At 32.9% G+C, this 26,531-nt stretch overlaps 6 protein-coding genes across 8 annotated transcripts; 1 reads left to right on the forward strand and 5 right to left on the reverse strand.

Annotated features, from left to right (window-relative positions):
* Window positions 1–124: 124 nt before the first annotated feature.
* LOC107925943 (uncharacterized) lies at window positions 125–1,638 on the reverse strand. The gene is made up of 2 exons (XM_041104467.1): window positions 834–1,638; window positions 125–697 (listed from the first exon to the last, which is right to left on the reverse strand). Exons 1-2 carry the CDS (start codon window positions 1,533–1,535, stop codon window positions 125–127), a joined length of 1,275 nt encoding a protein of 424 aa, XP_040960401.1. The 5' UTR covers window positions 1,536–1,638.
* Window positions 1,639–2,000: 362 nt separating this feature from the next.
* Window positions 2,001–2,621, reverse strand: LOC121223301 (uncharacterized). The gene has a single exon (XM_041104468.1). It carries the CDS (start codon window positions 2,619–2,621, stop codon window positions 2,001–2,003), a length of 621 nt encoding a protein of 206 aa, XP_040960402.1.
* Window positions 2,622–2,651: 30 nt separating this feature from the next.
* LOC121223302 (probable disease resistance protein At4g27220) lies at window positions 2,652–6,058 on the reverse strand. Its single transcript, XM_041104469.1, has 3 exons — window positions 3,524–6,058; window positions 2,814–3,254; window positions 2,652–2,714 (listed from the first exon to the last, which is right to left on the reverse strand). The coding sequence occupies exons 1-3, from the start codon at window positions 6,056–6,058 to the stop codon at window positions 2,652–2,654; spliced, it is 3,039 nt and encodes a 1,012-aa protein (XP_040960403.1).
* A 4,681-nt stretch (window positions 6,059–10,739) lies between these two features.
* On the reverse strand, window positions 10,740–13,416 carry LOC107925729 (probable LRR receptor-like serine/threonine-protein kinase At1g07650). 2 transcript variants are annotated; one of them, XM_041105136.1, is made up of 5 exons: window positions 13,372–13,416; window positions 13,052–13,097; window positions 12,557–12,743; window positions 10,969–11,084; window positions 10,740–10,815 (listed from the first exon to the last, which is right to left on the reverse strand). In XM_041105136.1, the coding sequence occupies exons 1-4, from the start codon at window positions 13,399–13,401 to the stop codon at window positions 11,033–11,035; spliced, it is 315 nt and encodes a 104-aa protein (XP_040961070.1). In that variant the 5' UTR covers window positions 13,402–13,416; the 3' UTR covers window positions 10,740–10,815; window positions 10,969–11,032. The 2 variants fall into 2 exon arrangements, with proteins under 2 accessions (XP_040961070.1, XP_016711941.1); XM_016856452.2 differs by having other exon boundaries at window positions 10,742–10,815; window positions 10,969–11,048.
* A 4,745-nt stretch (window positions 13,417–18,161) lies between these two features.
* On the reverse strand, window positions 18,162–19,144 carry LOC107925738 (uncharacterized). Its single transcript, XM_016856458.2, has one exon. The coding sequence runs from the start codon at window positions 19,035–19,037 to the stop codon at window positions 18,372–18,374; it is 666 nt and encodes a 221-aa protein (XP_016711947.1). The 5' UTR covers window positions 19,038–19,144; the 3' UTR covers window positions 18,162–18,371.
* Window positions 19,145–23,038: 3,894 nt separating this feature from the next.
* LOC107925732 (protein GAMETE CELL DEFECTIVE 1, mitochondrial) lies at window positions 23,039–25,800 on the forward strand. 2 transcript variants are annotated; one of them, XM_041105138.1, is made up of 4 exons: window positions 23,039–23,796; window positions 23,988–24,177; window positions 24,283–24,494; window positions 25,159–25,800. In XM_041105138.1, the coding sequence occupies exons 1-3, from the start codon at window positions 23,240–23,242 to the stop codon at window positions 24,463–24,465; spliced, it is 930 nt and encodes a 309-aa protein (XP_040961072.1). In that variant the 5' UTR covers window positions 23,039–23,239; the 3' UTR covers window positions 24,466–24,494; window positions 25,159–25,800. The 2 variants fall into 2 exon arrangements, with proteins under 2 accessions (XP_040961072.1, XP_040961071.1); XM_041105137.1 differs by having other exon boundaries at window positions 25,551–25,800.
* The last annotated feature ends 731 nt before the right edge of the window (window positions 25,801–26,531 follow it).

The following is a 26,531-nucleotide window of genomic DNA, read 5'->3' on the forward strand; positions in this document are numbered from 1 at the left end:
AAAACACAAAACCTTTTAGTTTATAAAATAATTAAATATTCTTTCTAAGTGCTAGCTATATTGTTGTTTTGTTCTTCAAATTGCTAGGGATTGTGGATGACATATCGAGGAATAGTGATATAGCTTATGAGTCATTATTAGCCATATAACTTAAATGTATTAATGAAGATTCATTAAAAGAAAATCTAACCTTGTCGGAGAAAAATGTAGCAGCATTATCAACTTCATCACCAATTATTGCTTCTCTATCTTCGTCTCTTGAAAATGTAGAGATAAAAGTAGTCATGTTCGAACAGTCAGCTACTTTAATTTCAACCAATGATAGACATTCAAGACCTTTACTTCCCAGGTAAAAGCTTGTCATATTTGGACAAGACTCCACCATAACGGATTGTAGACGAGGGAATATGCTAATGATCTTGCTGCTATGTATTGTTGCTTCCTCAACCATTATACTTGAACCCTCTTCTTTGATGACTTGTTCCAAATTACCACATCTCTTGATTTCCATTTGTCGGAGTTGCCTTAGGCTGAAGGCCGTTGATAGGTTAAAAATGAATCTCAATTTGCTGGAATCACAAACCTCCAAATATTCAAGAGCTATAAAATCCAACATTTCTTGAGGATTTCTACTCCATATGTCTATTAGCTCTGGAAACATTGAGAACTTCATATGCTTTAGACCACGATATCCAGCCTAAGAGAAAACATATCAAAAAGTTGAACTTTCATACCAATAAATTTAAAAAGAACCTTACAGTGCAATTGTGAAAATAAATTTAAAAAATCATAATTAAATGTGTATATATTTCAATAAATTTTTAAATCAGTACCTGCTCTTTGAATAATTGCTCCACAGTGGCATTAAGATCACCAACCCAACGTCCCCTAAAATCTGTTTCTGTTAACTGCACTTTATGCAATTTTGGTGTGGTTAGCTCTCCTTGATAGAAGTTCTTCATTCTAGGACACTGGCTTATAGTAACTTGTTCCAAGGATGGAAACCTTAATGTGTAACTGCCTGAACAAAAACTTGCGAGGCTTTCTAAACAATGAAGCTCCAAACGTTTCAGCTCGCTAAACACAATCTCATATGACGTATCATCCTCTTCGCTTACAATTACTTCTCTCATCATTTCACATTCTCTTATCCTCATTGTAACAAGGCACACCAAACTTCGGGCTTTAGAAGATGTTATCAACGCTAACATCTCTTTGCATTTCCAGACATCTAAGGTTGTAAGATTTTCAAAGAATGAAAGATCTATTCCTAAATTAATCAAACTGTCACATTTCCAAACTTCAAGACGTACGAGACTTGCACAAATATGGTCAAACGAGGAGTCTTGATTCCAAAAATGTCTTATGTTTTTAATCACATCCAATTTCAAGTTCTTGATATTTGGAATCGTGATGATCGTGTCTTTATCTTCACATGCATTGCTTTCAAAAGAAGCTAGCTCTTTGACCCAACTCAAGGCTTTCAAGATTGTAAAACCTTCTAAGGAAAGAAATCGGGAAAACGGCTGATTCATCTGAGTAGCCAGAAATTCGAAGCAATTTTATATTGCAAAATAAGTTGGCCTCATATTTGCCATCACTTATCATCGCAATATCATCACGACTAAATGAAACCTCCTCCAACTGGGGAATAACCTAAGAAGCAACAAGCAAGAGCAATGAGTTCTTTGTAGTTTTAAGTAAACGATGAAATCAATAGTTTTAAGTGATGTTCATTTCTAGTTTTAACTTCTATATTAAGCTTATGAATGTTAGATTTTTTTTATTATAAAAAGATGCAATAGAATTTATTAACAAGTAAAGAGAATTTGTTACTAAATTAAAATTTAGAATTATTAGAAAGTATCATTTAGACACAGAAAAATATGAATTCCATGATTAATTTAATTATTTTATATTTTCAAATGAATATTTGGATGGACGTTACAAAATGATTTAAGCACGATTTATAAACTTTGCTAAAAAATAGGTGTGGCAATTCATACCTTTTCAATGACGAAAAGTGGATGTGGGATTTCAGATTCTTCATGCCCAAATATCTTAATCCTCCCACACCCAGATATCTTCAATTGCTTTAATGCAGGCCATGTTGTTCTATGCATTCCTGGGTAGAGACATGTTAGGTTTGGTAGATACCATAGCCTAAGGAAGGACAACTGATTAAATGCAAAACAAATTTCTCGTTCATCTGAGTCTTCGACGCTCTTTGAGACAATCTGTTCCAACCCACACCTATTAATCCTAAGTCTTTCAAGTTGGTGAAGAGCTTTGGCAATTGAAAATGGAAATAGAGTTTTCAAGCTCCCACATTCAAGAATGAATACATCTTGCAGATTTTCAAAAGAAATATTTCCTTTGCGATGCTTGGTCCAAACATGCTTCAACTTTGGTAGACGAACGAGATTCACTTCTCTTAATTGACTGTGTACCTCATATGTTTCCTCAATATCCAATCCTTGCACTTGGAGTTGGAACACTTCTTCCAGTGAAGCACAATCAGTCACTTTCAATTTCTCTAATCTTTGGAACACTCCCAAAAGAAAAGGTGAAAAGATGTTCAACAACACATCACATTCCTTAACAGTCAACTCTTTTAGCATAGAAAAAGAATTCGTATGAAGTTGACCGTCCTATATCCTCTTTGCATTCCTCAAATGGGGGATTGTGATTTTCTTCAAGTTGGAAAAGCCAACCTACAATTCATTATTCATGCCCATGAAAACAATGATTAAAAGTGTTAAATATTTCAACAAAAAGGAAAAAAGAAAAATGCGCTACATTGAAAAGAGCACCTTATTATTGAAAAAAGCTCCATGGGAAGGCACATTTTTCCTAATAGAATTATGGATGAATCCCTTCATTTCTGGACAATTTTCTATCTCAAGAATTGTCAAGGCTGGAAATTCAACAATATAATCTTCATGGCAAAATCCGATGAGTTTCTGAAGACCCTTCAGTTTGAGGAAGTTCAATCGGGGGAAGCGGATTAGAGCTCTATTTTTGAATGTTTCTTGGATCATCTTATCCGTTGATATTATCTCCTGTATGCACTTGCATTCACTAATTTCCAGACATCTGAGCTGCTGTAAATATTCAGGCGTGGTGTCGGATAAGACATGTTTTATGTTGGCGCAGCCCTCAATGATCAAACTCGTCAAATTTTGAGTTGAACAAAATGCTTGGGGAACCCATATTCTTTCAATGCTAACTGAGGATAGTTTCAACTTCTCCAGCTTAGGTAACAATATCAGCACACAAGCATTTGTTTACTTGCCAAATTCAAAAAAAATAGAAAAGCTCTTTAATTTGATATTTCCATTAGTTTTAATGCTACACAAAATATCATTAAAAAATATTTTAGTTTATATAAAACATTAAGTGATTTTTAATAATTGTGTAATATTTTGTGTAGTTATACTTACACAATACATTAAAAAACATTAGAGTTGATGGAAAGGGGATTAAAATGCATGCACTGGATGAAGAAAAAATATTTAAATACCTGTTGCTTGAAAAGGGCAATTTCTTGTGGAGATATGGAAGTTGAACCTTCATTTTTGGAGCAAAAGCTAATGAGATCCGGTAGACCCTTTAGTGTGAGAGACTCAAGTTGGAGAAATTCAATTTTCTGAACTGCATCACAATCTTTAAGGATATATTGGACCATCGCACCATTCTGGATATGCAGATTCCTCAATTGCTTAAAATAATTCCCAAATTCTGATTCATGTAACAAAATCTCCACACCGTTCACTTCATCTATATATAAATTTTCAGCTTTCTTCAATAAAACTTTGACTCCATTATTAAGAAAGCTAATGCTTGTCTGTAGGTTAAGATTTAGTGTTCTAGAGTATTCACGAACCCAATCCCCATTCCAATCCCAATGCGATGCTTCTCCGATGAAAATAATGTATCTTTGCAACTTTTCAAAGGAGAAGTCTTTGGGAATAATCTTGGCATTAGAGATATGAATTTCTAAAGCAGTTAAACATGACAAAGCTTTCAATTCAGCAAGACTAGAATTGCTTTGCAGGCTGGAGTGTCCCTCTGCTCCCCATTCAACAAAACTGTCACCCATAGATAGTTCTTCTAACCTAGACAATTTACACAAGATACCAGGTGGAATTCTTTTGAGTTTGGAACAAGAACGTAAATCTAACCGCTTTAGCTTAGTCAGTTGTCCTAATTCCTCCGGTAGCATTTCAATATCAGAACTCGCAATGCTAAGGATCTCCAGATTCTTGAGCTCTCCAACAAGGGCTATATCTTCCAACACACAATTACTCAAGACTAGTGCTCGAAGGTTTCCTAGCAAAGAAATTGATGAAGGCAAAGACGATAAATTCATACCACTCAAATTTAGGACTTTAAGATTTTTCGTTTTCTTAAAAAAGTTCGTTGGTATTTTCATCGAAGGTTTCTTGCTATCCATACCTAAAAAAGTAAGTCTGGGGCATTTCAACAGATCAGGAAGCTCACTGATACCAACACATGATATTTTGCCGCACTCTTTCATTGTTTCATCATCTGGCCAATCACTCAAATCATGTTTGCGTCTTAAAACAAACACAGGGTTGCCTTTAGAAGCGATTGACAAGGCCACATCAGAAATAAGATCATGCATATCAAAGTGCATATTGGTATTACCGTCAAGTAACAAACAAGAGGCTTTGAGCTGCCTCACCACTGTCAACAGTTTGTCCCTTGTTTCTTTAATTGTGCTGACGCCATGAAATAACCCTAACCCCATTGCAAACACAAGCAACAAATCAAGGGAAGCATTATGACCCATTAGACTGCAAAGTAAGAAAATCTGTTTATGGTCCTCGCTTTGTAAACGATCGTAACTCCACTCTATAGTTGAATATACAGTTGCTGGTACTCCTTGGAAGTTGCTCGACGATGGCTTGCTAAGCTGTCGCAAAGCATCCTCCCATACAAATGGAGGCTCGTTTCTCAAAAACGTCGAAAGTGTTCTAATGGCAATTGGTAGACCACCACATTTTTTAGCTACCTCAGTTGCTATAGGCAACAAGTCAGAACTTTCAACACCATCCCCTATAATCTTGCTGAAGAAATGCCATGCTTCTTCATGTTCTAAAACTCCGATTGGAAAACTCTTTTTAGCATCCATGTCCTTCAACAAAACATTAAGATCTCTGGATGTCAGCAGTATGGTACATCCCTGATCCTCGTCTCCCAAAGGAATCCCCACTTCAATCAGGTCTAATTTTGCCCAAATGTCATCTAAAACAACAAGAATCTTCTTCTCTTTCTTCAACCTTTGGTGCAACCGACTTGCTCTTCCACTTATACTTTGCTCCTCAAATTTCAATCCCAACATATCTGCAATTTCATCTTGAATTTTCTGGACGTCAGGAATATGAGTGACAACAGCCATAACCACTGAGTCGAATAACTTATCTTCTTTGACTTGTCTGACAACTTCTTTCACAAGCGTAGTCTTGCCGACACCAGGCATTCCGTACACCCCTATAATGTTGAGATTAGGATCTTTCACCGCCTCCATGATATTGTTAAACATCAGCTTTCTTGAATCAAAGTCTTCGAAATCTTTAGGAGGAACAACCACTATGGGCTGCGGGACATCCCGATATGATACTTTGTCAAACCCGCCTTGCTGGAGGAGTTCATCAACGGCAGCGGCATCTTCTTCTGCTTTCTTGCTAAGCTGATAGCGAGCCTTGAAATTAGGGCACAAGCCGATGAAACACTTGTTCTTTGCTTCGTCTTCGAGACTCTTCACTTCCTTCAACTCTGAATCGATCATTTTGTCCGCTTTCGCCAGCCAAGTGTTGACTACGGGGTATATATTCTCCCCGTTCTTTTCAGCAGCATCAACATCTAGCAGCACTCCGTCTCTTTTGTCTTTCAACGTCTCGACTTTCTTCTCGAAACCTGAAACCATTCTTCTATAGCGGCAAACATAGCTGAAATTACGTCTAATTTTTTGGAACATGTTGCTGAAAACTCCGGTAACAAGGTTGCCAGCAGCGCCCGTAATAATTTCCATGCTCTGTTTTTTTTTTTCTTTTTGAGAATGGGGGTGTTCAAAAGCAAAAAGCGACAGGGAAGGAATAACAGAGGGAGAGCAGATTCAAGTAAAAAGGAAACAAGGAAACTGTTGTTCCAAACTCCAAGCTAATGCAGAGCAGAAGATGGTAAGATATTGTATCATAAGAAATCAACAAAGTTGCAGAGAAGACAAAGAGTGAAGTATTGAAAAGAGTTGATTTTGTGGATCAGGAAAAATAAAATGGACTAAACGTAGCTAAGATCGGAAAAGGAATAGAGGAGAAAAGAGATGTGGGTATTGAGTAGGCAGTAGAGGATGTGTAAATATCTTAAAATTTGATAATGGAGAGATGAAGCCAGAAATTGACGTGGAAACTCTATTATTTTAACTACCACAATTCACCTATGACTTTCACCATTGTGGACATTCAACTTCTTCAATTATGGCATAATGAATAATTTGGTACTCTAATTTTCCAAAAAAATTATATTTTTTATAAAATCACTGCAAAATAGATGGAATGACCAAAATGAAAATGACATAAAATAAAAATATAAACATAATATGAACATAATTTTACATGTATAATTAATCGCCGTTAAAGATATAACACTTGATTGACCCATTAAAATATAAACCCATTAAAAAAACTATATAAACCTTTTAAGTTATCTTCATTATTTTAAATATAAAATATTTATTTTACATCATAAAAATTAAAAATATTTATAAATTAAATAAAAATTAGGTTTGGTTAACTGCTTTTTTTAACTTATATTCAAAATCGTTCAAACACTTCTATTCGGATTAGCTTTCGTTCTCTAAAATTTTCTTCCTCAACCATACTCATTTGTAAAGTGAAGCCGGCATGACAAATTTAAAAAAAAAAAAATTTGTATAAATTTTCGTTAACACATGCACACACAACAAGCAAACAATCCCTACGATCTTAACCTGTGACATTGGTTGTAAGGTGAACACTTCTAATAATTGTGCCAATAACGGAATTCCAAAAATTCTAATTTTCTAAAGAATTTAAAAATTAAGAGAGGGACCTATTTATACCGATGTAAATTTTAACAATTTTGCCATTGAATTTTTTAAATTTATTCAATATTTATATCATATCGATCTAAAATATCATTTATATTAATATATATTTAATGGTTGAAAGTTTTTTTTTTAACATAAAACGAATAGTTAGATATTTTTAATTTATATCAAACTTGACATACATAATCTACATGAACCAAGAATGAAATATAACAGTTAGATTGTTAATATATTAATCGTATAGAATGTTATTGAAGTGTGTAAAATCACTTTAGTTTTACGTCTATTTTATGTTACATAGCAACAAATATTATTTTGAGAGTATTTATGTTTTTTATATTTTATAAATCTAGAAAAATACATACACATAATGTGAGTCATTTGATTTTAACTTAAGATAACTGGAAATTCATTATTTCAATTACTAACCAAAAATAAACTTCATTATCTCAATTTTACCTTCTTTTTTTGAAATATCAATGTTACCATTTCAATCAAAGCCACATTTGATTTTAGTGTAAATTATATTGTTGTTCACTCTAAAATAGCGTTGTTTCTATTTTGGTCACTCTTTTATTTTTGTTAATATAGTCACACTATTTAAGATAATTGCTCGAATAAGTCACTGCTGTTAAAAATTTCGTTAATCCACTAACGAATTGCTAACGTGGTATTTACTAAAGCTAGGGATCTCTCTATAATTAGTTCAAGACACTTTTTTAGTTTATTTGCAACATAAGAATCCTTAATCCACATCACCGCCCAACACACACCGTCCCCATCTTTATCACTCCTAACTCCACCACCGCGGCACCATAAGATCCCTGTAGCAAAGCATTTCACAACATCTTAACATAAACTAAAATACTTTCTCTAAATTTTGCCTTTTTTAATGGAGGTCGATTTTTGTACCCATAATATAAATTGGATATGGTATTTTATCGTTAAGTTTAATTTCATTTCCTTCATGATAATATAATGGCTTAGTATTATAATATTCAATCAAACCAAAAACTTGAAAAATGAAATTATGCTTTCAATTAGTTCTGAATTTTTGATGATTAGTTTCCAATTTTATAAGCAGGTTTTAGAAATTATAAGAAGAAATATAAAACACAGCTCCAAAACAGAGGGTGCACTGGCATTGATTCAGGTCAATTCTCTGAATTATTTCTCAAATTTAAAACTAGTCCCTAAAGTTTAGAACAATCTAATTAAGTTATTTACTACAGAGATCTTATTGTGTGAGGGCAGTGAAGTGAGGAGAGATAGAGATGAGGGCAAGGTGTGTAACAGCCCATTTTCAGTGATGTCGAAAATTAAACATATTACCATTCAACCAATAGCTTGACACTTGCCTAAGTATCAAACAACAACACTTGTAAGCATACTTGAACATATTTCATATAATTTCAACATCAATAATCTTATTATCACAACATGTCACACTTGAGTTTATTACTCGTCTCAACTTACATAATTTCCATGTATCAACATATCAAGATATTGATATATATACATATCATGATACATATCATTCTCTTACCATTTCTTCATATACATATATTATCCAAGACAACTCCCGATATTTTACCATTCGAAGAATGACTTACGAATTTGAGTACATCGTTAACAGAAGCTCGAAAGCTGAACAACAGCTTGTAAGAGCTAAACAGAAACTCATAAGGGTTGAACAGAAGCTCATAAAAGCTGAACGGAAACTCATATGAGTTAAACAAAAGCTCATTAGAGCTGAATGAAAACTCATAAGAGTTAAACAGAAGCTCAAAAGAGTTGAACGAAAACTCATATGAGTTAAACAGAAGCTTGTAAGAGCTAAATGGAAAATAAAACACGAGAGTTCGCAACAACTACTGAACCTCGATTTACTTGTGTAATTTTCTGCCATTTTCCTCCAATGCTGTAATGCGCCACAAAACGAATGTACTCAAATCCCGCATTCCATTTAATCTGAATATTCAATTCAAATTATAATTTCAACAATAATTCATTCTCAACAATAGAATAAATACATAATATCACCCATCAAATCAATATAATTATTAACGTATAATCATATGAACTTACCTGGTTAAATTGCAGAAATACCAATATTCAGGGGCATTTTAGAAATTTTCTATTTTCCTCGATTTTTCACTCGACCTTGATCTAAATTAATAATTTCATTCAATATATTAATTTAGAAAATAAAATAATTCATTTCCTGCAGTATGGTCATTTTGGAATTTTTACAAAATTGCCCTTAAATATTTACTTTTATTCAATTTAGTCCCTGAGCCAAACACATGCAAATTAACCATTTTTAATGCAAAATCATGCTAGCTAAATATTCATGGCATTCAATACATCCCATTTTAACAATAATTTCACAAAAAAATCCTTTTATTTGTACTAATTTAACAAATTAATCCTTAATCAAAAAATTCATCAAAATCACTTAACAAAATACTTTTAAATAACAACTAAAATCTCAAGTTAATAATTTAGCATAAAAAATCATATAGATTCATCAATGGCAACATCCAAAATCTTTAACAAAATCAAAAACTAAGGGTCTGTTTGATTGGCAGTAAAATGTTTTCCGTAAAATGATTTCTGGAAAATGTTTTACTTTTCTGTAAAATGATTTACTGGAAAATATTTTCTAGTGTTTGATTGAATCTGTGTAAAATATTTTCTGCTGTTTGACAGATTTCCTGAAAATATTTTCCGGAAAAGTTGTTTTTACATATATTAATAAATTTATATACATATTAATAAATTTTTATATTTTAAATTATTTTTACACATATTGCAATGATTTATTTATAAATAAATTTTTTATTAATAAAAGTTTTTATCTAATTAAATTCCAAATGTTCATCTATTTGTAGATTATACCGATTTGATTTTACTTCTTCATTATTAAAACATTTATTTGTATTTAAATTTTATATTAATTTGATTCTACTTTTATCCAATCTGATTCTTGTGATACATATATTTAACATGGGATTTAAATTAAAATAAAAAATACTGTAATTATTAGAAAATTTCATTTTTTTAAAAACTAGTATATTGTATTAACTCGTACTAAATGATATGTCAAACTTAAATTGCTACATTAATATATATTGGGTAACTAATGCAAGTGTAATATGCAATTAAAAGCTAGAATTTAAATGTTACCAACACAAAAAATAAAGACGAGATAATAAAAATTATTGAAAAAGAAAAACAAAACAGTAATCCATAGCACAACAAGAAACTAGTTATATTGTTGTTCTCTTTTTTCTATCCAAACCCAAAACAAAACATCAAAACCGCATTTAGTACTACCAAAGTCTTTTATGGTTCCATCTAAGATTTGAAATAAATGAATTTGAAACTACTTAGGACCAATGTCTTTGAGAGCACATATCTGCTCTTCCCCTATTGCAGACATAACAGACACAACCAGGTCTTTCCCCTCAGCAAAACCATCCATGATCTGCAATCACACCAAAACACATGAATGTAAAATTATATAACTACCATCTTCATGATATGTAAATTGGAACCAACATTTTTTTTTGTTCTAGTATTAGATACACTTGAATTAGTATGCCAAGAGATTAACTTACCTCCTTACATTCTTGTTCTATTTCCTCATACGTCAATGCTAGCTTCTTTACCACATTTTCTTTTGTTTGTTCAATTGTCTGTAAAAGATCACAGAAATAGTAGTTAAAACCATCCACTATAGTTACCATATCTGGACTACAAACAGCAGCGACATACTTTTGCAAAGACTTTCGCTCATGTTTCACATTTTTATCAAAGACAGTTAAGGGCAAAGTAAGCAACCAACTAACCTTACTCAGTAAATCAGAGAGTTTTTTCATCTTGGCCTCCATCAATGCAATATGTTTCAGACTGTTAATGTCTTGTGAAACTGCAGTAGACCCATTTTGTCAAGGTCCGTGTGAGCCTTTTGCAAAATGTTAGCAAATAATTCATTTTTAACTTTTAGGCTGTTAGCAAAATATTTCAAGTACATATCAAATAATTCCGTCAAAAATCTCAAACAATAATGCCTTTGGGGTTCTGGCAAAGTGAAAAGCTTGACATGTAATTGCAATGGATCTTAAAACCCACATTACATCAATTAAAACAGAAGAGTACTCTGAGGTTACAAATGAATTCCAAATCCAAATTTTCAAATTAATGTTTCCAAACATAGCATAAATGAACACAATCACAGCATAAGAATTTATAGCCAGAACCGCATAATATTTTTCATTCTCAAAATAACTAATTACTTTGAAAGTAACCAGCAAGATAAAATGTTTACAGTGACAACATCAGATGATACAATAGCAACATGTTTCTTCATTTTTCACTCTTGAATACAACTTGGTCATGCATTTGCCTAAAAGAAATGGAAAACACACATTTCTAAGCACTGAACTGAAGAGGTTGGAGTCACTACAACAAAAAAAATGTCTAGCAATGATGAAAATAATCAAAGAGGTACAAGTCGTGTGAGTTAAGATAATGTCTAACAACCCGGTAAAATTATAGCAGCACATATATAAAAGAACAATACAGTTCAGCTAGTACAACATGAGAAAAATGACTATATTTTCCTAAAAGAATATGAGGTTCAATAAGGTTCCTCGCATCATAAGGCCAAGAAATTATAGAAGAAAAAGACAGAAATCGATGAAATATAAACCTCTCATTTGCTTTATTATTATATGAAAAAAAGACAAAAATCGTTCACAAAAGGAGTGTGAGGAAGATTTTCATATTTGTATGCTGCAAGGCGATTTTGTGTGATTTGCTCAGTTGAAACTTTGTTTTCAGCACAATGTGACAAGTCAACATGTATTGTTTTGCTTAGTGATAAATAATATGTTTTTTTAAGTTACATCAAGGAATGAGCATGATTTCTTGAAAACCAAGTCCTGCAAACAAGTGAAGCCAGAGAAAAGACCTTATGTAACACCATTAGACCACAGTCCATGCACAAGAAAACCAAACAGTCTAAAAAGAAAGGAAATATTAATAAAGGAACTCAAAACGGACATTGACTTCTCTAAAAAAGGATCTCAGCTCGTCCAATGACTTCTCAAAACTTCCATACATTCTAATGGATAACCTTAGCCACTTCGAAATATGTGCTCTATTCTAATGACTGAGATGATTAATTGGGATAAATTTGTATCCGAATTCGAAGCCATACTCATACAGCCATTCATCTTGAATGAGGCACACCCTTACTCTATTTTCCTATGGTAATAATTTCATAGTGCTAAAATCAAAATGGACAATTCAAGCAAAGCAAATCACTGATACAGAAATCAAAGTTAACATACTGAAAATAAAAAGAAAGAGGACTGTCTATGGTTAAGGAAATTAAAATAAGCATCAATTTTATTATGACTAGTGAGGACTTACATGCCATCAATATGACATTCACCATTGGGGAAGGAGCAATTGCAGGTGACAGTACTGTTGTTAATGGCCTCAGGCACATTTGGCGGCGGCGGTGGAGTAAACCAACTTGACTTATTGTTGCAAGGGTTTTCATTGTAATTCCAATCCTTCTTCCCAAGTTCTGTTGCTATCTCACGAAGAGCTCTTACTGCAAACCCAGAAAGAAAAGAAAAAATATTTGAGAAGCAATTGGAGGAACTAGTATTGGGTTGGTACAAATTTACAAGCAAATCACAGGATAATTCTAAACACTCAAGTACATACTCAAATGAACCAAACCTGCAATTTACTGTTTGGTTGAGATTAGTTAAGAAACAATGAAAGAAAAGTGGACTGGAACAGAGTAAAGTCTTGGAATATGAAGAGGAAATTTCCAATATCAGCTAGTAAAGAAATACTGTTAATCTTTAACACAACCTGAAGCAAGAAATAAGTTGCAAAGCTGTGCTAACTTACCTTCATAATCTGGAGGATAGGGCGGCTCCACTTGGGCTTCAACCATCTGTATATAACCAAAATATAACCAAAACATCATCCAGCAAGAAAAGTCGCCCAAATAGGAGGCGAATAGCCCAATAGATAATCTGTAATCTTCATCGGCTACTATACTTTCTCTCAATTTGATGACAATCAATATAATTTATTAAAATAAAAATGTTAGAAATCAAAGAACGAGAGAGGAAGAGAGGAAACAAAATAGAATATGCTGAGAAGAGAAGATGAAGAACAGAAGAAGAAAAAGGAATGAAAAACGGAAGAAGAAGAAGGAGCCTTACCTGGATTAAGGAGGAACCGGAAGAGGTCATTGACCAAACTGATTTGCAATCCAAGGGGAAGGGAAAAGGGAAGGGGAAGGGGAAGGGAAAGGGGAAAGGGTAGAAGAAGGCATCATTTTCCGGAAAATGTCTTACCGAGTTCAAAAGCGTAAGACATTTTCTCCAAATTTGTAATAGGTTTTCCCGTGTTGCGGAATTGGTTTTACAAAAGGAAAATATTTTCCTGCTATCAAACACTGGAAAACGTGTAAAACCAATTCCGGAATTGGTTTTCCCCTATCAAACACAGCCTAAGGTAAGATTTAGTTGGACCTAATTGTAACAATCTAAAAAACATAAAAATTATAAGAAACGGGTAAGAATTGGACTCACATAAAGCAAATATGCAAAACCAGCTCAAGGATCTCTCCCCATGTCTGTTTGAACCGAAATTGAAGAAGAAATGTCTAGAAATCCTTTTAAAATTCAATTTGGGTGTTTTAATTTCACTTTAATTAAATTTTGCCATTAATGGCTTTATTTTATTTTTTTCTTTCATATGTTGCCTCAACTTTTCATTTAGGCATAATTTCTATTTAGTTCCTTCTTTATTTATTACTCATGCCACTTAATCACTTAATTATTATAATTAGTAAGTTTTTCACCTTTTTTAATTTAGTCCTTTTTAATTAATTAACTGTCAAAACGTTAAAATTTTTTAACGAAACTTTACTACTACATTAATGACACTCTGTAAATATTTATAAAAATATTTACGGCTCAGTTTATAGAAACGAGGTCCCGATACCTCATTTTCTAAAACCACTTAACCTAATTTGTGATTCAAATAGATTAGGGATTATTTTTAGTAATTGGCTTAATAGCAATTTTCCCCAAACCGCAATCCCTTAGGTACAATCCTCGGAATACTTACCAAATGTTTCGTTGTAAACAAACTATATTACAACCTGACCTGTATACTTGCGGACACTGCCTCAAATCTATATCTTTAGTTGCAGTATTCACACTCTAGATGTTAGTACGTTCGGAGGCGGTCATCTATGATTGAGAATATTATTATTGTTTGACTAAACTAGCAACATTGAATTACCGGATTTGAAATCGATAGATAGTTATGACTGATTGTTATTCTTGATAATGATGTATGATGTTTTTAATGTTTAACAAAATAATTGTATGATTTGGTTTATTGTAAAGGGACTCACATTGAGCTTCATAGTTCACTCCCCCTAATTTTCATCTTTACAGATAATCCTTTAGGCTAGGACGCAGGCACAACACTCGGAGGGTCTTGGCTTTTGTTTCATCTTTATATTCGTTAATGTTATTATTTTTAACTCCTTAGGAGGTGGGGTTATTTTCTGTTTTCTTTTATTATGAACCGTGGTTTGGGATTTAGTTTTACTTTAATTGTTAGATGCATCTCATTTAGTATAAGTTATAAAATTTAGGTCTTTATTTGTAATATTTGATTAAACTGAATTATTTTATTAAAAAGGCTTATGCATTAATTCCATTGCTATCTCTAACAAGTTAACCTAGAATATAAAAACTACTTGAATAAACTTGAGTTTTAAAAGTAAAATTGATTTTGATAAAGACCAAGCCACTTCGGTGGTTAATGTAATCTCCCGAATTCGGATCTACCGTCTAGGCCAGGTTGGGGAGTTTACAAGTTCGATTTTGGGGCTGCAAATATTTGTGTGTGTAAAGGGTAGTTTGGGCTTTAGCCAATAGTTGTATTGGATGAATTGTTGAATAAGATCATTCTCTGACTAAGACTTAGTGGAGTAAAATTGGTAAATTTGAATTGTTTATTTCATTGATGAAAATTCTAAATTTGGGTTTTGAAATATAAATTTTTAATTATTAAAAGTCAAAATTTTTGTAACAAATAAAACTTTAAATTTCATAGACAATTATTAAATATAAGTTTATAAATAATTGAAGCAAATTTCAAAGTTTGTTGGTTGATAATAAAGGGAAACAAGTTTTGCAGAGTATTTAAGTTTGGTGGGCGCTTTAATTCTATTTTATTATTCACCTTTATCCTATGTTTTTATACTAATAACCCCTCTTTTTACATTTCATTTTTTAAAAGAACTATTATTGCTTATCACTAATAACAAAATCATGACTTATTTGGTAAAAACAGCCTACTTAATAATTCCTTTTGACTAGGATTGATGATTCTCTTTGAAATCAAAGAAAATTTAATTTTTATATTACGTACCAAATTAAATGAAAAAAAGAAATGTAGATTCCATGTTGATTACCAAGAAAAAAAGAGTTTGAAACCTATCTAAAATTTATAAAGAAACACCATTCACTAAATCTTCGGTTTTTCTCCCTAATATTTCGAACCATGACAAGGACTATATATAAAATAATGTATTAGGCTTAGGCAGAGGTGTAGCTAAGGCGCTGACAGTGGCGCAACCCCTTAAAATGAAAAAAATTTCACTTAGGTCTTTTAAAATTTTTAAAAATTTAAATTAGTAAAAATAAAATTACGCTTTAAACTCTTAAAAAATAATAAAATTTTGAATTAATTTATTAAAAATTGAATTTTTACTATTAATAAACTTACAATTTAATTTCAACCCCGAAAAAAATTTTCTGGCTTCGTCTAAGTGCTTTTAAAAATGTACTACATAAAATAATGTAGCATGACAAGGAAATTTGTAATGCTTGGGTTTCAATTCATGATATTACCTAAATCAACTAATTTAATTAAATACAATTTGCATCAACTTGGAATTGACGTCTAATTAATTAAGACTAATAAAAATGTATGTTATGCGCTAAAACAGACAACAGGGTAGCCGACTCTCAAAAATAAATCTCTTAACGTTCAGATTTTATTTACGGATTTAAATAGTTATTAGTTTTGATTTTCTTTTTCCGTAGATTGAATTTTAAGATTTTTTTTCCACATCAAAATTTTGGTTATCGTTATTATCAAAAAAAGAAAAATTAGTTTCCGCAAGCTAAATTGTTTAAGATGTTATATATAAAGTTGGTTTTCGTTATTATCAAAAAAAGAAAAATTAGTTTCCGCAAGTTAAACTGTTTAAGATGTTATATATAAAGGTGATCATGTGTTAGGTTGAATCGAGTCTATATAAAGTATTTAGATTACTCTTTTATATGCAAACTTTTTTTTTAAAAATCTGAATCAATTCTTTTATCACCGATGATTAGTAGACCTAAGTAATTATAATAATCTTATGTGATAGGAAGCTCATCTAATAATTCCTTCCGCTGAGAATGTTTAAAGTCAGAAAATATATATTTGTATATTACGTACCAAATGAAATGGAATTAAAATAAGGTAGATTCCAACTTCCAAGAAAAGGAGCTTTCAATAATTTATAAAGGAAGACCATGACAGGTACTATATATATATCTATCTATATATATGAAATAATGCATTAGGTAAGTGCTTTTGGTATTACGTACCAAATTAATTAAACAGGCATAATCCCAAACTTCAAGACATTCAAGACTTGCACAAATATGATCCAACAGGGAGTTTTGTTTCCATAGATGTTTTATTTTGTTAACCATATATAATTTCAACTTCTTGATTTTTTGGAGCATGATCACCGTCTCTTTATTTCTATTCTCAAACAATAGTAAATTATCTATTAGTATTTATAAAATAATTTAAATATGTGTTTAAATAGTTTTAAATTTCATTTTTTTTACATTTTAAGTTATGCTTTTAAACAAATTTTAATTATGTTTGTTTTAGTTTTAAACAATATTATTTAAAAATATTTTTTAAATTTATTTTAATATATAATTTTTGTTATAGATATAATACATTCAAAAAATAATAATGTTATATTTGGTACCCAACTTCACAAATCTTCTAATCTGAAGCCGAAGCCTCCTCCCCTCTCAAGCGGCAATTCCCAAAAATAGGCGCCTAAAGCTTACCCTGATGCTTCCATCAAAACATATGCGCTGTATCTTTTAGCCTACAATTTAATCCCAGCAGTTTTTGTTGTTCAAGTAACCTGTTTTCAGTTCAAATTTTCAACTTTCCAGAAAGAAGATGAAAACCAGCTTATCTTGAGAAGGAATTCTTACATAGTTCTTGGAGCCATCCAAGTTACTCCAGATGTTAATGGAGATTCCATGGAAAATTTGTCTGGACGAGCTCTGTATAAGAAACCATTTCGGCTTTGGAAAGGCAACCACACCACCATTGCTTCTTTCAATACGAGTTCGTCCTAATTTCCTCAACCAAACCTCTCGTCGTGGCGAAGGCGTTGCCTTTTTAATAAACCAAACCTCTCATTGCTGCAGCCAGGAGTTACTTGGCTGGTAGACTTAATTTATGTTGTATTGGTTCATGCATGCTTTTGCTGGCTGTTGTAGTGCTTGCCAACAGGAGGATATTGAGGCCACCCAAAAAAGGATCTGCATTTCAGCCTCCTCGCACCTGAACACTCACTGGTGTCCATGGTGCCCTGCTTGAAGATAGAGTGCACCCTGCTGGGATTGTTGGGAAGCGCACCTGATACCGAGTTGATGGAACCAAAATAATGAAGGTTGCTAAGGAGATACCTTTGGTTACATGTTGCAGCACAAAATATCTTCTCTTTTCATGCACGGTATCAACCATTGCATATCTAATATTCTCTTTGCTTATCAGTTTTTCTTAGACTCTAAGGAAACAAACAACGCTGAGTACAAGCTAGAAACATCAGCCTAGAACCATTGGATTTTATGCATGAGCATTGATGGTTCTGTCTTGACAAGACAAATTAATTCAAAAGTTGACACAACATAACTCGTCAATCTTGATTTTATTGAACAATTCAACTCAGTCATTCAAAGGAAGATCAACAATCTCCCATTACAAGCAATACAAGCTTCCAATCTCTCTAACATGTGGTACCAATTCTTGTAAAAACATCAAACAAAATCCAATCAAGAAACCCAGAAAATCAAAATCAAGTTCAAACCCTTAATATTATTTACTAAAACTATACATACCCCAAAATAGTATTGCCCTTCCTAGCAACACCTCGGGCACTAGTCTTCCCTCCCCTGTTTTCACCATTAATAGCATTGGTCACTGCTAATGAAATCCCTTTCAAATCTTCAACACTTGCAACACTCTTTTTTAACATCATCATCCTTCCTTTCTTCTCCCCTGCATTTACAGATTTACTTCCCCTCGAATTCGACGGCCACACCCCATTCTCTCTTGCCCAGTTCTTCCCCGATGTTGGTGGTGGTGTCAATTCCATCCCACTCCTAACTGGTGGCTTTCGATTTTCTTTCCTTAAAATGGCAGAAAAAGCAGGCACCGATTGAGCCAAAACAGAGGACCCTTTCCTGGAAACCCCCACACTTGAGCTAAACTTCACTTGCTTCTTTGTTGGCGTTTGTTTAAGCTCGATGTCTTCCTTTTCTTGTTGCATCATCCCACTCTTCATTCTCAGCTTTGTTTCTCTTAGGTCTGCATAAGCTCCATATCTGGGACCCCTTTCCATTATAGAACTCTCTGTTGTAAGCCTTAAAGGAATTGGGTTACCGGGGCTTGAATTATGAATGAGAGAAATAGGGTCGAGAACATGGAACAGAGACTCCAAAGAAGCAGAGTTTGGTTCAGGGGTTTGCCGCAGAGGTTCACTTGTCTCTCCCATTTTTAAATGAAACTTGAAGGTTCACTCTGGAATACATTGTGTTTTTAAGTTTGATATTAAAAAAGTGATTTGAGACTCTGCAACGGTCTAATTGAAAGACAAAAAGCGAGAGATTGAATGACTTTTTTGCCATTTTTTCACTTTTACTTAATTATTTTTGTTATTTATTAATTTATTGAATTTTTTTTGTTTAAAGAGAACTTACAATAGTTATTAGTCTAAATTGGATTAATAGGTTGTCGAAACTAATTTTTTGAATCGAATTTTTATAAAAAAAAATGAAATGAAAATGAAAATAAAAATAAAAAACGGGAGTTGTCACCAATCTTTTGTTATGAGGTGTGATTGAGTCTGATTGCTTTAATAAACGATTTGATTTACTAAAACAAAGATTTTTGGTCTACAATAAATGGGTTTCCGAGTCGGTTACGCACGAGGAAAGGATAGCACTCTCATAACGCCTAAAATTGGTACCTAGTTGATTAAATTAATGTCTTGGTGTCGAAATTTAAAATTTCGAAAAGGGTTTAGAAATAAGATCTCTTTTTGTATCAATATACTTTTTAGTCAAATCTTTTGAATAACCATGTAAAAGGACATCTTATCTCGAAGTAACAAAAGGTCATATCCCGTAAGTTAGGATACGACATCTTGAATTCTTGAAAATAAGTTTACCATTTATTTTATTATCAAATCTTATGCTTTTTAATTTTGAAAGGATATTCGGTCATTTAAATTTAATGAGAAAATCAAAACCCCGTAAGTTAGAAAACGACTTTGTGAGTCTCCAAATATGAAATATTACCTATATTCAAATTTTCCTTTTTTGAGTAATAACAAACGTAATATTTAAAACGATGAGTACTTATCTTATATTTAAACATAGTGTATGGGGTAGTGATGATGAATAATAAGTAAATGTAGAAATGTCATGATAGCAATAACGTAATTATAATAATAACGTTGATATTGTTAATCATATGGTAATAATGAACGAATAATGTAATTTTTAGATAAACGTAAAAGGTGGAATATGCACAAAAATAAATAAACATAACATGAGGATATAAAAAATAAATGATAAGGTAACATGAAATAAAATAATAATGACGGTAATAAAAAAAATTGGACATTTACAGCTGCCCCTCTTTACTTATTGTCGTGTAACAGGAATAAAACAAAGACTTTAAAAAGGGTCAAATTTACCGGGTCTTGCAAAATCTTGACCCCTTTGGTGCTTCTCTTTTTTCAAGCAACCTTGTTCTAACCCACTGCATCTTCAAAGGTATAGGAATTGCTACTTTAATCTGTTCCGCTGCAACTTTAGGGAGATAAGATTAGTAACTTCAATCTGTTCCACTGCAACTTTAGGAAAATAATATTTATAGCTTTAATTTATTATACTGCAATTTTAAAGAGATAATATTTACTATCTTCAATCTGCTCCACTGCAACTTCAAGAAGATAAGATTTGTTATCTTCAATCTGCTTCACTACAACTTCAAAAATAGTCAAGTTATGTCCGAGAAATCAAACTTAGATTACCAAGAAAATAAATTAGAATTGAACAACATATACACAAACCAGGCTCAGAACTCCATAGCACATGCAAATGAATGAGGCATAAAATACAGCTAATACAAATTCTGCTACCAGTAGTGTAGTAAATAGTAATATCAATGGAGCATACCCATTATGATGCCCATGTCCTCCTTTTGGCGGAAGCCTCAGAACACCATTTGGCAAGCTCATCTCGTCATATATCTACATTGGAAAGCTCAAAGTCAAAAGTGTTCTGAATAATAATCAAATAACAAAAAGGTCGGTTAACTTCTTCTACTTGACGGTATGTAAGAATGCCTACCAATAAAATGTGACGCAGGGGTACTTGATAATAACCGTTAACCAGCAAGAGGCCCAACCTTAATAACAGTAAAAAGAGTAAAAACACCAGAGATAGACATGGTCATCAGGTGGCTTAAATAAATCACGAAACTCCACTTAAGAATAATGAAAAAGGATGTGGATCAGAAGATACATAAACAAGACAACGGGACATACATTACCATATATACCATACACATTCTTTATTCATCATCATATTAATATCTTGAATCAGCATTGCCACTACAACCTTTGATTTTCCAAAGATGTAAACTTGAAATAATATTACATATAGAGCAAAACCTCTTCCATCATTAAAAGAATAAGCTCATGTGAGGAATCCTTCTTAGTAAACATGAACGTGGGTGTTGCAGGGTAATCTGTTAACAGGTAAAAGTCCATAATGTAGGATTAACCATTTACATATATAAAATGTCTATCACAGTGTCCCCCCCCCCCCAAAACAAATGAAAAGGACTAGTTAGTACTATTAATTAGGGACTTGGACTGTAATAATTATAAGAATTGAATATTGTGATCTGGAAAATTTCTACTGCCATTTATCTTACAATAATTTTTTTTCCGTTTGCTTTGATTTTATTAATTAATTTTTTTTGAAAGATTATTAAATATTTTTTCTTTCTAAACAAATATCATTTAATAGATAGTAAAAGAACAATGTTGGGAATAAAGCATGTTTCGTGATCAATTGTTTATATTTTTGGAGAACAATTGCAACGAGGAAATTGGTCATTGCCACCAATAATAAATACCTTGATTTTGACAAAAAAAAAACTTTATAACTTATATGATTAAAAAACAAATGTAATGCAATTAACTTCATCCAGGAAGCTTCTCATCTTAGTTATTTGCATCCATTGACCCCAATGAACTGACGTATCCCACTCTTACTGTATAAAAGATCCAAGTGAAGTTAAATAATGAAGTTTAGCAGTACTATTTAATCTTTCAAACATGATGTAGAGCTGAATTTAAACATATACTGAGCAAATAAGTTGGGAAAGGAAAAGGGAAGTTTTTCTAGTTTGATCAATGCTTACCTACCACAGACATTAATTTCATAGTAGATAGTGCGTACTCAAATTTAATAAAAGACCCATGAATCTCGATGGTGTGTGTTTGGCGGATTCAAGTACAATGTAGGCCGCCTCCCTCTTCAAGCCATCACTCAAATATAAAACAGACTTCAACTGACTGCAATTCAGTATTCCTTTGCTTGTGCTCTTATCCACACCACATGGATGAAATATAAAACAGACTTCAACTGACTGCAATTCAGTATTTCTGCCCGACTCTTAGGCCTGGGCCCGGCCCAGTCCGAAATGTAGGCTTAAAATTTTGTCCAGGTCCGGCCCGGAAAAAATTCTAAGCCCGAGTCCGGCCCATTTTTTAAAAAAATTAAAAATTATTTTAAAAATAAAAATAAAAGTATTTTAAAAATATTTTAAAGTTAAAAAATAAAAATATTTATTTAGTATATTCGGGTCGGGTAGGGCCCGGGCCAAAAAAGTGGTGCCCGAGGCCCGGCCCGTTTTCTAAACGGGTCTCATTTTTTGCCCAAACTCATATTTCGGGCCTATATTTTTACCTGAACCCTCTCATATTTCGAGCGGGCTGTCGAGCTGGGTCGCCCGACCCATGGACACCTCTATTCTAAACCAACCTTCATCCATTTCCATGATATTAAAAATATAGATATTATTAGGTAAACTGCATTCAGAATTATTAAACTATTAATAAGTTTACGTTTTAGTCATCTAATTTTAAAAAAATTATAAAATAATTATTAAATCATTTAAAAGTGTTTATTTAAGTCACTAGGCGATTAATTTTTTTTAAATTTATTCAATAATCGAAAAAGAAAATTATTTAAATTTTAATCTACAAATTCACTGTTACATACAAAATTAGCGGCTAATTTTTATGATTTAATTTTAAGACATGAATATGGGCGATGAACACCTTTAACCATTTACTAAAAAAACAGTCTGAACATTGGATTGAATTATTAGATTGAATACAATGTTAATTTAGTATAAAATTTAAAAACAGTATTAATCTAAAACATTCATTAGTAAATAAAAAATCGTTGGAACGGTCGGAGGCTCGGAGCCGTCCAATTTTACCTCATCAAATTTTACCTTTCTTTTTTTCTTTTCCCCTTCAAATGCTTTATCTTTCTCAGTAACCAAACAGGCCTCCTATCCCGTTTAAAATCCAAGGAAAAAGAAAAGGAAATACCTTTAAATGGTTTTCTTTTTCCTCCACGGCCAAACTTGCTTGCCGTAAACCCTAAAATGATGTTCTCCTTTAATCGGATTGCCAAATCCATCACAAAGCCAGTGATGTACACAATTCACTCGAAATTTGGTAAACCCCACTTGAATCTGACTACCCTTTTCAAAACTCTCTCCACTAAACCTCCTCAAAATGGCAAAGATGACTCTTGGAACGATGCCTGGGAAACAGCTTGGCTCCCTGATGACATTTCTCCCAAGAACAGAGCTCCTTGGGAAGCTGATGTTAACTTCCCTTCTAATGAAGAATCAGCAAAAATGGCGCTTTCATCGGACGTAGATGCTGAAACCAAGGCATTTGTCGAAGACATGAATGAGAATTGGAATGAGAGACGAAAGTCACCTAAGCAGAAGCAGAAGCAGAAAGAGGAAGCAGAAAAGGAGGGGAAAGGAGAGGGTGGTGGATTGTATAGTTTGGAGAACATAAAGAAAGATTATAGGTTGAAGAAGCAGAGAATCCATGCTGGGTTGTGGATGAAGGAGATTGACAAATTGGAAGAAGCTGAATTGGGAGATTCTGCCAATGATATTGATAGATTGCTTGATAACTGCTCTGAGTATGTCTTTTCTTTTATACACTTTGTTTCCTTGCTATGTTGGTTTAATGTGATATTTTGGAAGGGTTTTTGGTTTCTGTTACTTTCCATATTGAAACTTGTCTTCATATCATAGCTAACAACATCTTTAGGTTCTACCAGCAATTTATTGCTGTACTTGTGGGATTTAACACATAATGTATATTGTGAAGGATTTTTGACTCTACCAATGCTGACTTGGAGAATTCAAGAGTTCCAAGCTCTTCTGAGTTAAAAACTAAGCCTGATGGTTGGGAAACAACATCAAAAGCTCCTGATGGAAACGTGTGGGAGATGTCACAGAGGGAAGAAGATATTCTCCTCCAAGAATTTGATCGCCGAATTGCTTACTGTAAATTCCAGGTGTGTGTGTGTGTGGTGTTGTTATTTACGAGCTTCTTGTCATGGGTACTTTGGTCTATTGAACTCTAACATTGAAGCTGCTTTTGGTTATCTGAAATTATACAGATAGCTAGTTTTATTAAGACTCACATATTTAGCCGGAGGAGACCTATTGATGGGTGGAAATACATGATAGAGGAGATAGGGCCTAATGCAAGGAAAGGCAAGGGCAGTGTTTCAAGGTTACCGAGTTTGTCTGATGCATCGACGCAACCATTTAAGGAGGAGAAGTTACAATTGAAACCTTGATTGGTGGTTGAGACTTGACACCTTGAGAGGTCACATAATCAACTCTCCTCCAGTTGCAGAATCTGTTCATTTTGAGTAGTTCTTACAATAATTACATTGGTTTTCTGTTAATAGTATTAATTATTTGTGTATTATATAAATTTTGTTATATTTATGGATGTGTGTTATTGTACTTTTCTTTCTTGTTATATTTTAGGTACAGGAAAGTATTGTGTAGAACTACTGAGATTGAAGATGAAAATTATTAGTTCTTCTATCCGGCATTGTTAGCAACTTGAGCATATAATGCACCTTTCAGTTCATCTTTTACCTTTAAAACTCTTGGGTACATGGTACATAACAAGAGTGTGTAAGTTTATATGCCCCCGATTCCACAGAAAGTAATCAATCTGAGCTTTAAGCTTCCTCTGGGGCCTCTAGAGAACGACTAAATGTCATCATGCATGTAGCATAATTGCAAGAACATGTCTTTCCAATGGAACTCATAGAGTTGAAAATTCAGCTAGGCACATTGCATTACTAACTAGAAAAATGTAGAAACTGTCCTTTCTGGTTCCTTGAATTCACACCCAATAATTTTTATGTTTATCTTTTAGTAGTATTATAAATTTTAATTTGTTAATAATTGACTTTTCTTGTTAACAAATTATGGACATGCTCAAGTCCTCAGTAACACATGACTTCTTTTTTCAGATAATTCTTGCTGTCCTATAGAATAGAGAATCAACTGTTAAAAACTCCATTACAGGCACAGCATATTCAGTCCCCTTGGAACATCAGCACTGCATTTGAATAACCCAAATAAAATATATGCAACAACTGCAAGTGCAAATATTGGTTTAGCCTGTTTGATTGATCTTTGGCTACTTGAAGTAGGATATTAATTTTAACCCATAAGTGCTGAACTTGTTTTGAGTGCTCCAATGTTCATAGCTTGCTGCTGTTGGGCATTATTGTTGAGACTTTACGATCAAGTTATTGATTAAGCCTTTGGTTAAGGAAGAAAGAATGGTCATTCAACCCCCTTTTCTCACCCCTATAGGGAGTAGCCGGTTTTCATGTTGCTATGATCTCATTCATTGCAGGAGCAAGCAGTTATGGGGAAGCAGGAAGCTCTGGTTACAAAAGGAGGTCCTAAAGGAAAAAGAGTAGACGGCGTTCTATTTAAGCATTGGAAGGGAGAGGAAGTGAGGATAATGTGAGTGGCTAGTTGTAAACCCTTCCTCTTCTTCCTTTTTGTAATGTGCAGTTCATTGCATCCCCAGAAAATAGGGTGAAACAGTTGTTTTCCTTTGCTAAGTTTGCAATGTTCAATTTACTCCTGTTGATGTCTCATTGGACAGATTTTGTAATGCCTCTGTTTGGATTACATGTTTCTTGCTCCCATGGCAAGAAACATGCAGATGGTTTTTTTTTTTTTTGTGTCTTTGTGCTTCTCTTTTTTTATTCACTTTCTGCTCTTCAACGTATTGCCTCCGTAAATAATCGGGTTAAAACTTAAAAATCATGTTTTTAATAAATATGGGTGTATTTATTTGTATATTACCAGGATTGTATATTCGATACTTAAGAAAAATGAAATTCAGGTAATATAAAAAGTCGTCCATTATCTATGATGATATATTTACATCATCCTTGAAGTAAAACCACATGTTCTGAGATTGATTTAAAAGGAAGAAACAATAAGTTTATTTCTTTGGATAGTTCATTATAATGCATCTTCATTTTCCATGAAATGATGCAATACAGCAAGGATGGGTCAAATATCCCTACAGAGGCAAAAATTAGTGAGATAAAGACGAACCCCGAAATTTGTAACTTAGCAACAAAGCAGTCAACACTTAACTGGCTGCAAACATGTTACAGATCTTTAGTCATGTTGAACATATTTGTAATAATGAAGTTTAATAGGTAAGACATTGGTTTAATCAATTACTCTATAATACACATTTTTTCCTTTTCATATTTATGTCATGAATGTTTAAAAGTCTTATAAGGAATAATATGTTAACATAATATGTTCTTGACTTCTTGCATAAAATATTTTGGTTTGCTTTGAATAGGGG

Source organism: Gossypium hirsutum, chromosome D11, assembly GCF_007990345.1.
Source record: "Gossypium hirsutum isolate 1008001.06 chromosome D11, Gossypium_hirsutum_v2.1, whole genome shotgun sequence".
NCBI lineage: Eukaryota > Viridiplantae > Streptophyta > Magnoliopsida > Malvales > Malvaceae > Gossypium > Gossypium hirsutum.